We start from the raw sequence: 15,415 nt of genomic DNA, 5'->3' as shown, positions 1-15,415 counted from the left end.
AACAATAGTTTATTTTATCAGCATTAAGGACTAGTTTTAGCTGCAGAAGCTGCATCACATCAAAAGCTTTCTGCAGAGATTCAACAGCAATAAAAGGTGATGAGCCGAAGCAGTAAATGATTATGTCATTGGCATAAAAGTGCATGTTAGCATTTTGTCCCAAATCATTAATATACATAATGAATAGGAGAGGTCCGAATATAGAACCCTGTGGCACTCCCTTGTGGAGACTCATAAATTCGGAGCACAGACCATTACATTTGATACATTGGGTCCTGTCACTCATTTAATTAGAACCAGCAGAATACATGATCTGACAGAACAAAACTGATAAGCCTTTGCTTTATGACGGTGGGGTCCACAGAGTTAAACGCCTTTGACAGAACAATAAAGAGTGCAACGCAGTATTGCTTTTGTCAAGAGCAACAGGTATATCATTGATCACTTTAGGAGCTGCAGTGATGGTACTGTGCTTTCTATCTTAATATCTATAGAAGCAATATCATTTATATACTTCAATTGGTCATTTTGAAAGGTGTGTTAACAGTTATTGTGCGCTGGCTCTCTCTAGTGGTAGCTACACAAAATACAGTTTGTTTCACTTACAGGTTCAAATGCAGTTGCTGTACAGTGGTCCCTTGCGATAACACGGTTTACTTTTCAGAAAAGGCCTGCGGGCCAGATGTTTGACACCCTAAATGCTAAAATGTGTCAGAGTATCAAGGATTTAGAAATACTGCATGCATTTAGATTTGGCAGAAATGTCACAGAATTTTTTTTTTTTTTTCCTTGGTAAGGCCTGGGCCACCCCTGGCCAACACAGTAGGTACGCCCCAGAATATACCCCAAGCATGTTTGACCGCAATGGTCTGCCTTGCACGTGAGCTCGCGCTGTAAGCTCCTTAGTGCAACGCACGCGCTCAGTAGAATGGAGAGAAAGAAGAAAACATGCTCACTTTGGCGCATTCACACTCGTGAAAAGCACACCGACGCTTTGGAACTCACTTTTGTCCCTCTTCTTCATTTACCTGCTCGTTGTCCAGCGATGCTTCCTGAGCCTCGGTGCGTCTCGCTGCCGGTGTCGCCGCCATCCCTGTCAGCCTGCCGCCGCCACTTCCCGCTGTACTTGGGCGTGAGGCGGCAGCGTTTGGGCCCGGCGCTGGAGCGCCGCGTCAACTGCGTTCTGGTGGGAGATGGCGCGGTGGGCAAGAGCAGCCTGATCATCAGCTACACCACCAACGGATACCCCGCGGCATACGTGCCCACGGCCTTCGACAACTTTACAGGTACCAGCTGGGTGCCACCCATACAGCTAAATAAAAAATATTCTTTCAGATGATTTATAGATATAGAAAAAAATATAAATGCTTTATCAACTCATTCAATCCCAAAGACGTATTTGTATGGCTTTACACTCAGTGTCCAAACATTCAATCTCAGGTGCTTATTTTTGATATTTTTTCAACAACTAACAGAAAAACAGTAGACTTATGATCATGTGGCCTTACTATGTCCATTGTCAACCATATGGATTTATGACCCCTAGTATCAACCATCTTAACTCAGTATTCCCATTATTAAACAAATAGATTTAATCCCTCATTAATGACCAACTGAATTATGACAGTTGATTTATGACCCCCACGATTGACTACTTCACTTCATGCCCCTATTATCAACCTGATTGATCACCACCAACCTGATTGATTTATGAATTCCGAAATTGGGTTACTTGTCTAAAGGCACTCTATTAATGAAATTAAGTATGGAATGAAATAAAACTCAAATACACATGCTTTTGTGTAATACAAAATTTGCCATAAATCAAATGAAAAGAATCCTTTGTCTTTCACAATAAGTGGATCACCTAAATTACGGGTGTTGAATGTTAGTCGCTTGATTGTGTTGACATGAGCCAGTGAAGTTAAGTTACGAGATGGCCCTCGCCTGTGCTAGCTCAGCTCAGGCTTGCCGCGGCACGAGATATTGTCAGGTGTGCCGTGGGAAAATTATCCAATCTGTGAGTTTGTGCGGTCTAGCGCCTGGCAGCATACTCATGTAGTACTCTTCCATACCGTGCACAGCCAGCTCGCTCCACTCCCCCTCCACCTCCCCTCTCCTCACGCGATTAAAAAAATAAAGTGGACAAAAACTACAACAGCGACAGAAAGCCCCGTCCATACGTTTGTGATGTGGTTTTTAAAGCACCCCCCCCCCCCCCCCCCCCCCCCCCCCCCCCCCGCCGGTCCGCAATATAAATCTGAGGCATAGTGACAAGGATGATGTGGTTTTTTAGAGCAGACAGACGGTGATCAAAAGGTTGGGAACCACTGCTCTAGCTAGTGATAGCCTAGGTTTTGCTCGCTTAGCTGGAGCTTTCCTGAGCTAGCATAGCATATGTGCTAGTTTGTGAGATAGCCTAATCTGTTCTGCTTTGGCTCAACCTTATTTGTGGTAGCATTTGCGCTAGCTTAGACTCAGTTTGCCTGAGCGTCATATGCACTAACTAACATCTGTTAGCTTATTTTTAACTTGCTTGAGCTAGCATTTGCAAAAGCTTGTGATACCCTAGACCAGGGATGTTCAAAGTCCGGCCTGGGGGCCAAATGCGGCCCATGGTCAATTTCCATCCGGCCCTCAGCCTCCGTCATAAAATCAATAAAGTCTTGGCCCGCATGGAGAATGAATACATTGGGCAGCAGCGCTGTTACGTGTGTGTGCTAATTGCTGCCATCTATAGGCTCAATTAGGAACAGCAAATTAGTATATGAGTAATTAACTGGGTGAGCACCTAACTTTCTAAAATGGGGACAATCAACAAAAGGAGGAAAGTTGACTGTGAGGGCCGACGGTTCAAGGATGAGTGGAAATTGGACTATTTCTTCACTGAAATACGGAACAACTGTGTCTGCTTCATTTGTAAAGAGACAGTGGCTGTTTTTAAAAAGTTCAATGTGAAGCGACATTACCAAACAAAACGTGCTGACGTATATGGCAAGATCACAGGTTATGAACGCAGCGAGAAAATGAAACATCTTGAAGCTAGTTTAATCACACAGCAGCAATATTTCACAACTTTTACCGAAAGCTGGAAAAGAACAAGTTCCGAGAGATTCGAGCATTTGATAAGAAAATGCTAAGCTTAATCGGGTCGACGTATTTGTGTGAGCAGACATTCTCGGTTATGAGTTTAAATAAGAGCCGTGTGAGGACACGGCTATCGGACTCTCACTTACAAGACATCTTGCGCATCCATACTACTGCCATAGAGCCACAGCTGTCCTTTGTCCTGCACTCCAGATCTCCGTTTCACCGATCAAACTCATGCTGACGAGTCATTTTTCATTTACGATCAGTCTGAAAACGTTTTGTTTTTTTATCTTTTTACTCCAGAATAATAACCATTTAAAAATACAATCAACGTTTAGTTACCAATGTCATCTTTTAAATGAGCCCTGCACTTGTTGATATGACTATTACTTGTTCATTTCTTTGTTATTGTGTTTAAAATTTTTATAAATATTAAACTGCCATGGTGAGATATTTTTTTTATATTTCAAATGTAATTTGCCAAAACACATGCTTAAGATAGCTGAAATTAAAATAAAAAAGCGAATGTGAAACACAGAACGGCTCGTGAAATGTATTTAAATTAATTGCTGTTATATGTAAAGAACGCGCGCCAAGGTTGGCCCACCTACATTTTTAACACACCAAATCTGGCCCCCTTTGCAAAAAGTTTGGACACCCCTGTCCTAGACTCTGCTAGCTTGGCCCGAGATTGCCAAAGACAGCATTTGGACTAGTTAGCGATAGCCTAGCCTTAGCTAGTTAGCTGGAGCTTGCCTCAGCTAGCATTTGCGCTGTCTCCTCAGTGATGGTGATGGTGGACGGCTTGCCGGTCAGACTGCAGCTGTGCGACACAGCGGGACAGGTAAACTAGTATAAACATGCATGTTTGTGTGTTTTCTCACCTGACGACTGTGTTTTTGGTTGGCCGTTCTCCTTATCCTCCTTGTTTGTGCGGTCACAATAGAAATGGGGAGTCGCTGATGGTTCCATCAATGTAAGTCACTTACATTGTCACTTCTTCATATTATTATTATTTAATTTAGTCCCTGGAGTAAGTTTTTATTAACAATATGAAATTTGGTCGTCATATCTATTATGAGCAGTGTTACCTTGAAAAAGTAACTTTGCTTTGCCGTGACATCAGGTGGTGCAGTGGAACTTTCATTGCCCAATCTGTGCTGGAGTTCTACATTGTTTTTTAATTGTTGTCAACAACATTTTTTTCGCAAGAATAATTTATGGCTACTGTTATTTAGATAATAAATTGCACACTGTTTTATAATATTTTATTATATATATATATATATATATATATATATATATATATATATATATATATATATATATATATATATATATATATATATATATATATATATATATATATTGTTTTTGGTGCTCTTATGTTAATGTTCCATATCAATTTACATGTATTGTTATTTATTGATTTAATATTCACCATCAAATTGTTTGAAAATGTTTCTATTTTAACTATGAATTGACAGCTTTCACACTAACTTTTCACACTAACCAGTAACCCATATAAACCCAGGTAACATTTAAGTTAACATTAAGTTAACATTTGTTGATTAAACTTGCTTTTTCTTTTAATTAATGCTAAAAACATGCAATTTTAGAGATACTTATACAACTATTATTGCTAACGATCTAATAGTCACTGTGGTGAATGGAGAGGGTACAAACTACTGTTTGTTTTTTTTTCCTAGTGGGGGATTTGCAAAAAAATATTGGGAAACCGTGCTAGCTAGCGCACATGCTGGCTCAGGTTAAGTTAACAGAGACTCCACTATCACAAGCTAGTGCAAATGCTTGCTCAAGCAAGCTTGAGTTAAGCTAGTGCAAATGCTAGCTCAGGCAAGCTTCTACATATGTTAAAATATCTACTATTGGAATCAGAAAAATAACTTTAGTCCTTTTACTAGAGTGAAAGTAAGAACAGGTTTGACTGGCAATACATTACCATGAGTGGATGGGGGAAAAAAAGTAAACAACGTGAGTTTTTCATTTCTGTTTGGTACTCACTATGACAGGTTTACATTTACATTCATTAATTTGAAAAGGAAAAATGCACATTAATCAACGTTATACACTAGGAGTGTCAAACATATATGGCCCGCGGGCTGGTTCTGGCCTGTGATCGGGTTTGATCCGACACACAAGATGATTTAGTAATGTAAAGTATGAAAATGAGCTGAATATTTTCAATGATTAAAAAACTGGAGATGTTTTAGGTATAATCGTAAAGTTAATGTTTTATGATTAATATTGATGTCGTTCTTGTATTGTTTTTGGACAGTATTAAAAAGAATAATAAATCTGTCGTTATAAAATTATATAAATGTATAGCGGTGAATTTTGAGGACTCGTCCTCAAAATGTATTTTTTTGTCATTTTTTTAATTTAAAAAATAATTAAAAAGTTGCCCCTGAAGCCAGCTTTGCTGAGGTACAGGAAATGTGGTAGACATGTCTTTTCATTTCAACTTGTGTCCATATAAAAGTGTCAAGAACTTGTGGCTGAAATTATACAGAATGTTCATTTTGGCTTTTGCTGTTCAAATCCTACTCATGATTGATAGTTGTAATCCGAGGTTGGATGAACTGATCCTGACCAAGTTTGGTTCTTTTCAGGATGAGCTGGAGCGTCTCCGGCCGCTCTGCTACCGACATGCCGACGTTTTCCTGCTGTGTTACAGCGTAGTTCGACCGGCCTCCTTCCGCAATCTGATCTGGCGATGGGTGCCCGAGATCCGCCGGCACTGTCCCGGCGTGCCGCTGGTCCTGGTGGGCACCCAGGTGGACCTGCGTGAGGACGTCCAGGTGTTGATTCGACTGGCTCGGAACCAGGAGCGTCCGGTGGGCTCGGAAGAGGGCCAGCAGTTGGCGCTGGAGCTCGGCGCCGCCAGCTTTGCCGAGTGCTCGGCGCTGACACAGAAGAACCTCAAGGAGGCTTTTGATTCGGCCATTCTGGCCAGCATTCAGCAAACCCAGGATGGCGTAAGGCCGCAGAAATCAACCCCCAAGGGGAATACTCCTGACAAGATCAAGAAGCTCTCAGAGGCTTGGTGGGGGAAGATCCAATGTCTGGTGGGGGAGCACAGTTGTGATCAGCTAACCATGTCAAGACTCTGACTGTAGGAAAAGTCCAACAAGTTTAGACCGTGTCCCTCCAGTGGCCACTGCTACAAGCACTATGAAAAAAACAACGGCCAGCATCTACCAGGGGTGTCCAAACGGTCCTCGAAGACCGGTGTCCTGCATCTTTTCCAGGTTTCTTTCCCAAAGACGCCTGATTTGAATGAATAGGATCATTATCAGGCTTCTGCTGCGCTTACTGATGAGATGATCACTAGAATCATTTGTGTCAGGGGAAGAAAACCTGTAAAACATGCAGGACACCAGCCCTTGACGACCGGGTTTTACAACCCTGATCAAGAGTAAGGTTGTAAATTCTTAGTACGAGTCTTGTTGACTAGAACACGGCCGAGAGGTCCAAGGGACAAAGTAGTCACTCTCGGGCTTTGGACTGGTACAATTTATACAAGATATGTCAACATTTAAATAAACATCACTTATTGTTTTTTCTGTGAATAACTTTCTTCAGGCTACCGATAGGTTCTTGTTATAATGCAAATGTTGTTCTGGAATGTTCCTGGGGCTCTCTGTATTTCCCTAAAGTTGGCAGAGGCACCAATAAGATGGCAGAAGTCAGGATGCGTCGGTGTCGATATGCACTGTCTGATTGGTTTAGGAACCGTCATAAATGGAGTAACCAAGAACGTTCCTCAGATCACAGGATTACCCTAAAGTTGGCAGAGGCACCTGATCCCGGTTTAGATGCACCAATCCGACACCAGAAGTCGGTAGAGTCCGGGCATCGGTATGCGCTGTCTGATTGGTTTAGAAAACACCGTTACAACATTCATCATGTTCAACATGACATAGGACCATCATGACATTTGATCACTCTGATTGGCTGTTAGCAAATCAGTGCAAGGGGCGCTATTGTTACTTTTCTGCAGATCTTGCTGCAGGCTTTTGATTGGATCTTGTCCTAGTGCAGTTTTTTTTATTTTTATTTTTTTATAGAATGCTCCTTTATCATCCTTTCTTTGACCAAAATGAAAAAAGTAGACCCTAGTAGACATGCGTGCACACTGACCGCCACGTTTGAAAAGAGAAGATTTTTTTTATGTCGTAAGGCGAAAAAATGGCATAAAGAGGGGACAAAAATGTCGCGGTCCACATCGTAAGGTGAAATAAACATAACGCAGGGACATCGTACATGTATACAATTGAATAACATCATGAATAAAAAATATAGAAAGGATTTATTCATGGCGTTATATTTTTGCCACAATTACGCGCGCGTGAAAAAAAATTTTGAGCGTTGAAAATAAAATTGAGCGAGCGAAAACAGATTTTGAGCGCAGAAAAAAAGTTCTTGAAAAGAAGTTTCTCGCTCAAAATTCCTTTTTGCTCGCTCGCAATAGCATTCTCACGCTCAACATCTCGCGATACTCCTCCCTCCCTCGCTCAACATCGCGTTTGCTCAACATCGAGCTCTCGCTCGCTCGAGTCGTCCTCTGCGCTCGCTCAGTTCTGCTCACGCGTTACGTTTGTGCCACAAAACCAGCCAATCAGAGCTTGTAAAAGCACATTGATTGACAGCTGGGTATCCAATGAGATTGCTTGTTGTGTTCACTCGGAACGAGCAAACGAGAGTGCGTCACATCGACGTGGGCGGGAGGGGTGGGCTTATATTATTAAAGTACAAAAACTAACAAGGTATTTCTGTCAAATGATACAATACAGTAATAATAATAATATTAAAAGTATTTCTCCAGCCCAAGTCCGTGTTGACGCACTCTCTTTTGCCCTGTTCAGGTGAACACAGGGCAAATGAGAGTGCGTCAACGGATAGCGTACAAGCAATCTCATTGGATACCAAGCGGTCAATCAAAGTGCTTTTACAAGCTCTGATTGGCTGGTTTTGTGGCACAAACATAATGCGTGAGCAGAACTGAGCGAGCGCAGAGGACGACTCGAGCGAGCGAGAGCTCGATGTTGAGCAAACGCGATGTTGAGCGAGGGAGGGAGGAGTATCGCAAGCGAGAGCGGGATGTTTGAGCGAGTAGGGCTATCCCGAGCGAGCAAAAAGGAATTTTGAGCGAGCAATTTCTTTTTCTGTGTTCAAACTCCATCGGCGCGCGCTCAAACTCTTATCATTACGCGCTCAATACTTTTTTTCTTGCTCTCAAAATCTGTTTTTGCTTGCTCAGTTTGATTTTCTCCGCTCAAATTTTTTTTTTTTTGTGCGCTCGTAATTGTGGCACAAATATAACGCCATATTTATTCACCTTTAAGTGGATTGTTATGGCCATATTCACTAGTGAGGGTAGCCTAGCCTAGGCTAGGCAGGCTTAGCCTTCTTTATATTTCTTATCCCCAGTTTGTTTCCATATAAATCAACTTCCTACTTTTCTCTTTAACAGCACTAGCAATTTGGGACTAATGGCTAACCCATTCAAGTTTGAATTAAGCATTAAAATGCACAATAAATACCATATTGAAAGCACTCTCAAACGAGATCAAATCTTTAGGGAGCCATCTTTGTGACCCCGTCCACCAACCAATAGCAGCCCAGCATTGTAGTGACGTAAGTGGTGATGTGCATACTCACTGACCGCCATGTTTGAAGTATCATAAGGTGAAAAAAATGGCGTAAAGAGGGGACCAAAAAAACGTTGCGGTCCACATCGGAAGGTGAAAAAAAAAACGTAAGACAGGGACGTCGTAAACTGGGGGTCTGTATTTATCTTAACATCATAGGAAAAAAATCAATTTGAATTGTGATCTATAAATCACAAAAAAATACGTTTTACTTTTTTTTTTTACTTTAAAGTACATTTCAGAGCCTGTACTTTTACTTGAGTAGATTTTTGGTTCAGTGCTTTTACTTTTACCCATTTTTTTTATATAGGGTAACTTTACTTTTACTCAAGTAAATAATCTGTGTACGTTGCCCGTGCGCGTTTGTGGTCACGTCACAGACGTAACCTCTCTATAAGCATTTTAAAACAAGAGTTCATATTTATGCACTGTAATAGTTTTAAATGAATACAAAAATAATAATACTAAATTCATTTGCAAAGATTCAATATTTTAAGATGTTTTGACTAATGCTGACAGGTTTTACTTTGTGAGAGCTATCGTCATAGGAAAAGGCACGGTCGCTTTCCGGCACTCTTGCTGGCCGAACAGATTGCGATGGAGCAAAGTTGTTTTTAATGAAAGATAAGATGCATACCAAATACTATATGCTGGTACTCATTTGAGTAACCGAAGAAAAAAATTATGTGCACAACTGCATATACCAATTCGACATCGTAAGACAGAAAGAATCCAGTATTGGTTCGTGCTGTCTGATAGGTTTTAAAAACACAGTGATAACATTGTAGACATTGGCGGGCATGTTTTGGCTGTCAAAATCAGACCATCATGACATTTGATCACTCTGATTGGCTGTTAGCGAATCAGCACACGGGGCAATATTGTGACTTTTCCATGGATGACTTCCCTGAAGCTTTTGATTGGTTCTTGTTCTGGTGAAAATTCTTGTTCTTGACTGTTCCTGAGGGTCACAGTGTTTCCCTAAAGTTGGCAGAGGCACCTAACCATTCCGGCATTGGAAGTTGGAAAGGGCCCGTTCGTCGGAATGCACATCTGAATAGATTCAAAAACATTGTTTTAACATCATAGCCTTTGATGGAGCATTTTCAGCGAATTTGGCATGTTGAATCAACGCCGGATCATCAATCAGAATCAAGAATCAGTGTACAGGGCAAAAACAGGACGTGACGAACGCAGATGAACAAAAAGTGATTGAGCGCCTTGACAATTTTGCTCATTTTGCACATTTCCACGTGCAATACCTGTCTGGACGCATGGGTGTTTATGAGCCAAAAAGTTTACGTTTTTATATCCCGCCCCCGAAAAGAGCTTTTCCGGTTGGCTTTTTCCAATATTGAGTAATGGCGACTACCACCAGTGGTAAAGGTTGGGTATTACTTGTCGCACAGATGCAGAAGTTAGATGTATGTTTCGTGTAGTCTGCGTAATTTATGCAGCGTGAAAAACCAATGGTCAGGCCAACGCCACGGGGGCTAGGCGTGTTCACATTTGGCCCACGTGAATTGCTTTATCTGGGCCTTCAAAGACACAAGTGGGCAGTCATCTAAACATCATCTGGGGAGGAGCTCCAGATCCTCAGTCTAATTGGAGCTGACGGGACCACCTGGGTTGGATTACTCCGCCATATGGCACCTGATCTCTCCTACGTCCCCTCTTTATCCCCTGCTCGCTTAAGCAGTAACACAAAAGCGACACTGAGGGTGTATCTCCATGTCACCAGTGTGGCATGTTGTCCACTTCTTAACCACGGATGTCGTTAAGGAAGGATGACGCCAGCAGTTGTCACCTATGAGAGTTTAAGCTGCCAGAAGAACCTAACAGACAACCCTCCATTTTCAAATTGGTACGCAGACTGAAGATCCAAATTTTTGTACTCCCATTTTGATGTTGGAACTGGTCCTCCAATATTGACTTTCATACAAAATTGGACCTCCATGTTGACTTTGTTACTCGACATTGACCTCTATTTTGACATGTTGAGTTGGATACTGTTGGAATTTGGAAAACTGGTTTTACCTTGTACCAGGACAAATACCTGCGTGTTCATTTAATCTCCATTAAAAGGTGATTGATAGAAAAGATTGCTAAAATAAGAGGTACAGTAATTGATAGACATAACAAAATCTAAATTACGTTTAAATACAATTAAGAAGACACTCACTCTTGAGTGCATATTAAGCGGAGTTTTATTCATTTTCCTATCGCGAGAGTACTTGCGAACAAGTCAGAGAGGTAACGGCGCATCTAGACAATCTAGCCCAAGATTATATAGGTATATTTTGTCAACACAATTCCTCGATTGGTGGAGTATAAAAAAAAACAACAACTTTGGTATGACGCCGTCTGGCTTGGCTCCATTATCGGTTCCTAGATATCTACAACAACCCTTGTTTATGGTTCTATGGCAAAAACATCATCCCTCCGCCAACTTTCCTGAAGGCTGAACTGAAGGCCTGATAAGACCCCTATTATTTCTAAACCCAGTATGCACATTAAAACAATGCCAGATTACATAAATATATATTAAAAGCACAAAATCATTCCCCTGTCCCAGCACACACCTGCCGTTTCCCTGTGAACAGGATAACCCGTGCAACCCTGCTTGATTAACGCAACAACCCTAATACATGAACAATGACTGCTTGCAGCAGAAACCTTGGTTATAAAAATAACTGCAGTCAACAAATAAGTGTAGTCATGCGGTGTGGATGCAAGTTATATAACTGTCACACTTTACTTATAACATACACATTTAAAAGTAATATAAAGATAACATGAATACCTGGTTGAGTAACATAAATGTTTGATATAAACAAATGTCTGTAAGCATTGGGGCTTATGCATTTTTCCCGTCTTCAATACAAAGACTACACTGCCATATGACTTATCTGAGGCTTCCTTTTTGACTTTGAGGCTAACGCTGGACCTCCATATTGATATTGGTGTTTAAACCAGATGGTTGAATTTGGAATGCTTACTGGACTTCCGTATTTGGGCCTTTCACAGGACCTCCACATTGGATTTTTGTACCTAAAGTAGACCTCCATAGGCCTTTGAGAGGGATCTCAAAAACTTTGGGACATAAATTTAACTTACGTTGGACTATTGTTTTAAAACCCTAACCCTAAACAGATCATCCACATTTTAAAACTCTATTTTGACTTTGGGACTGAACCTCCATACTGACTTCCTTAACAAAATTGGACCTCAATAATGACGTTTGGTCTCAAAACTAGACTTCCTTGTTTTATGTTCAAAAGCATCAATGATATTGTCAAAGGTACAAAGCAAAACAAAAAGATAAAAGAAAAGACAAAATCCTTCTATAAATGATAACAATAATACAAACAGTGAAAAGAGAAAGCCCCATAGCTTATCAAGTTAAATATTGCGAACTAAATGCATGATGATCAAAACAAAAACGATTTTTGACATAGGTACTTACAGTGATATGATAAAGTATGGGCACCCCCGATCATTTTCAAAATGATCTGTTCGAACTGCTGCCATCAGGTAGATGCTACAGGAGCCTGAGGGCCAGGACTGCCAGGCCGGTAAACAGCTTCTACCCACAAGTCATCCGGATTCTCAACTAATCACTCACGCACTAATCTGGTTCTTCCTAGATGCATAAATAATATTTTGCACTACGTGACATTTGCACGATATTATTAGCACCATAGTTTCATTTTTGTTTTATGGCTATTTATTGCTATTCTTATTGCTATTTATTTATTGCTCGAACATGGAATGTAGTCTGCTACTCGAGAAAGTGAACGGAATAAGAATTTCATTGTGTAGTATATTAATACTATACATATGACAATAAAACTCTTGAATGTTGAGTCTTTATAAATCATTGGTGGTTTGGATCAGCAATTTAAGTAAAATATATCATATAGCAGAAAAACACTGTGATTTTTGAGAAGTGAAATGAAGTTATAGGATTTACAGTAAGTGCACAAAAATTATTTAAACAAACGTAGGAAGCAGTGTTCCCTCTTAACTGTGCGCGTGCGCAATAGCACACTGCTCGCATGTTCTCAGCCCACAAGAAAAGCTATGCTGCCCATAAAACAAAATGCAATATAAACATATTAAGTGATATCTAATATTAAACCTCATCTTATCTGATTAGTTAGACCAATAAAATTGTTTTCTGTACCATTTTGCATCGTGACAGCGAGTGACAAGTGTCCAGCCAATGATACGATAAGTTTCACTTACATTATTCATCCAATCAAACGCATGGACAGAAACGTTCCCCTCCGTACACCTAATGCAGGTTAGCTAGCAAACACTGCGGAATCAAGAGATGCACATGCTAACCTCTTTTCTTTGCGAAACGAACGAACAGCGACACATCCACTCATCCAGTGAAAGTAAAAAAGAAATGCGCTTCTTTTAAGATGGAATAACTGTAAGTAGAAGAACAAGTGCTATATACATCACACTGTCATGTCTAAAACTCTTATTGCTCAAGATATAAAAATACTATTAATGTCAAAACGTGTTGAAAACAAACAAAAATAGTTGTGATTTTTTAGGCAACATTGTGCGGGTTGAGACTTCTGGCTGCCTGGTTTACTTGTATGCTTGCCCAGCTTCAAATACAATAAATACATTTTGAAAAAGAATCCACAGGTCTATCTTTGATTCAATAAAATAATAAATGTAATTCCATAGTAGTTCCAAAGCTCTTTAAACAAAAATACTTCAACTAAAAAGCAAACACTACGGTAAAGAAAGCGTGTTCTCTAAATCTGTGATCAATCTCAACTGCCCCTGTGATTCTGGCCTAAGGCTCTTAAAGGGCTAGTATTATGCACCTTTCCCTCTGACTTAAAGGGGTAGTAAAATGTCCATTGGGCAGTGAGCCAAAACAACACAAACAAATAAATAACTTTCTAGCTCTTGGCCATTACAAAAAATGAAATTTCAAGTAACTCTGTTAAGTGAAATGCTGTGAATTGGCTCCTACAAACATGTCAAAAACAGATGCATTGTTCTCCCTTATTGGTCCTGGACAACGCTTTTCCACTCAGCTATCCCTTCATGAACGACGGGATAAGTACCAGAAGCACATTACTCAGAGCCCCCCTCTTTCCTTTCTAATGAATGAAAACCTGTGAATTATGTGATATTGCACATTTTAGGAGCATCAGATATGTGCACAGTGACTCACTGTGTGCATGTCAGAAGCTCACCGTGGTCCAAAGTCTGCTCAGGGAGTTTGTGTGAATGCTCAGGCGCATTGAAAATTAGAGGGAACATTGGTAGGAAGGTGCATAAATCTGGGCACCCTAACATAAAAATGACATCAATATTTAGTAGAACCTCCTTTTGCAGCAATAACAGCCTCTAAACACTTCCTATGGCTTCCAATGAGGGTCTGGCCTCTGGATTCTGGCTGAAGGTATTTTCTTCTTTAAAAAAACTCTCCAGTTCAGTCAGGTTTGATGGTTTCCGAGCATGGACTGCCCGCTTTAAATCACACCACAGATTTCAACTGACTAGTTGAACAATGCACAGTGACACCTTCTGAAACAAAATCATGTTGTATGTCTTTGGAGCTAGTCTGTGGGTTGAGTTTGACTGTTCTCACCATTTTTCACCTCTGCTTATCTGAGATTTTTCTTGGCCTGCCACTTCAGGTCTTGACTTGAACTGTGCCCATTTCCTCACAAGCTTCCTTTGCTTAGTCTAAAACAGGGGTGGCCAAGTTCGGTCGTCAAGAGCCACAATCCAGCCTGTTTTCATTGTGTCCTTCCAACTAACACACGTGATTCAAATGATTGGCACATTGGGATGCTTTGCAGAATCCTGATAACGACGCTGATTTGAGTCAGGTGTGTTGGTTGAAGAGATACATTGAAAACAGGTTGGATTGTGGCTATTGAGGACCGAACTTGGCCACCCTTCGTCCAAAACATAAAAAAAATCAGCCAAGTGCATCAAAGTGCCTCAAACTAAAAAAAAAAAAAAAAAAATCTTATTTTATTGCAATTATACTTCACATGACAAAAACAAAGTTGTTTCTCTCGGGTCATCTGCGCCCCCTCTGGCATCACCTGGTGCTCCCTCCAGGGTGGCCAGTCCCACTATTTGAGAAGCAATGAAGCAAGATGTAGGCCATGGGTCAAAGAGCTTGCCAAATAATTCCCCCCAATATTTGCGCTAAAGGTATTCAAATCAATAAAACAACAAAGGGTGCCCAAAATTTATGCGCCTGCCTACTTTTGTTTAAGTAACTATTGCACGCTTTCTTTAAATCCTATGAACTTCATTTTACTTCTCAAATATCACTGTGTTTATCTGCTTTATGATGAATTTTACTGAAATTGATGATCCAAACCATCCATGATTTATACAGAAAAATTCTGAAAATGATCAGGCGTGCCCAAACTTTTTCATACCACTGTAGATGACCAAAACTCCATCAATTTTGCGATTGCCGTTTAATTGAGCCAATGAATTTTGCCTAGCACCGGGTCACGTCGAAATCTTTTCGGCACCAAAGGCCATTATTCATCCCTCAGAGAAAACTGATGACGTCACAGCATCACCAGACAGTCGAGGCACTTACAGGAGGTCCCATTCAATTGGTGTGATGTCACTGAGATGAATAG

General features: G+C 40.7%; 1 protein-coding gene across 2 annotated transcripts; it reads left to right on the top strand.

The window, feature by feature from the left end:
* The first annotated feature begins 683 nt into the window (after nt 1–683).
* LOC148420621 (cell division control protein 42 homolog) lies at nt 684–6,672 on the top strand. Of its 2 annotated transcripts, XM_088418851.1 has the most exons (4): nt 684–1,286; nt 3,876–3,934; nt 4,037–4,066; nt 5,724–6,672. In XM_088418851.1, the coding sequence occupies exons 1-4, from the start codon at nt 929–931 to the stop codon at nt 6,222–6,224; spliced, it is 948 nt and encodes a 315-aa protein (XP_088274977.1). In that variant the 5' UTR covers nt 684–928; the 3' UTR covers nt 6,225–6,672. The 2 variants fall into 2 exon arrangements, with proteins under 2 accessions (XP_088274977.1, XP_088274978.1); XM_088418852.1 differs by lacking the exon at nt 4,037–4,066 and having other exon boundaries at nt 685–1,286.
* The last annotated feature ends 8,743 nt before the right edge of the window (nt 6,673–15,415 follow it).

This window comes from Hippichthys cyanospilos, chromosome 7 (assembly GCF_059441005.1).
Source record: "Hippichthys cyanospilos isolate Australia breed blue-spotted pipefish chromosome 7, RoL_Hcya_1.0, whole genome shotgun sequence".
NCBI classification, from domain to species: Eukaryota; Metazoa; Chordata; class Actinopteri; order Syngnathiformes; family Syngnathidae; genus Hippichthys; species Hippichthys cyanospilos.
The sequence above is the reverse complement of the archived record's forward strand: the minus strand, read 5'-3'. Positions and strand labels throughout refer to the sequence as shown.

Coding starts and splice junctions, on each gene's coding strand:
- LOC148420621 (XM_088418851.1), top strand. CDS start 929: ATGGAGAGAAAGAAGAAAACATGCTCACTTTGGCGCATTCACACTCGT. Junction 3,935..4,036: donor TGTGCGACACAGCGGGACAG/GTAAACTAGTAT, acceptor CGGTCACAATAG/AAATGGGGAGTCGCTGATGG. Junction 4,067..5,723: donor TCGCTGATGGTTCCATCAAT/GTAAGTCACTTA, acceptor GGTTCTTTTCAG/GATGAGCTGGAGCGTCTCCG.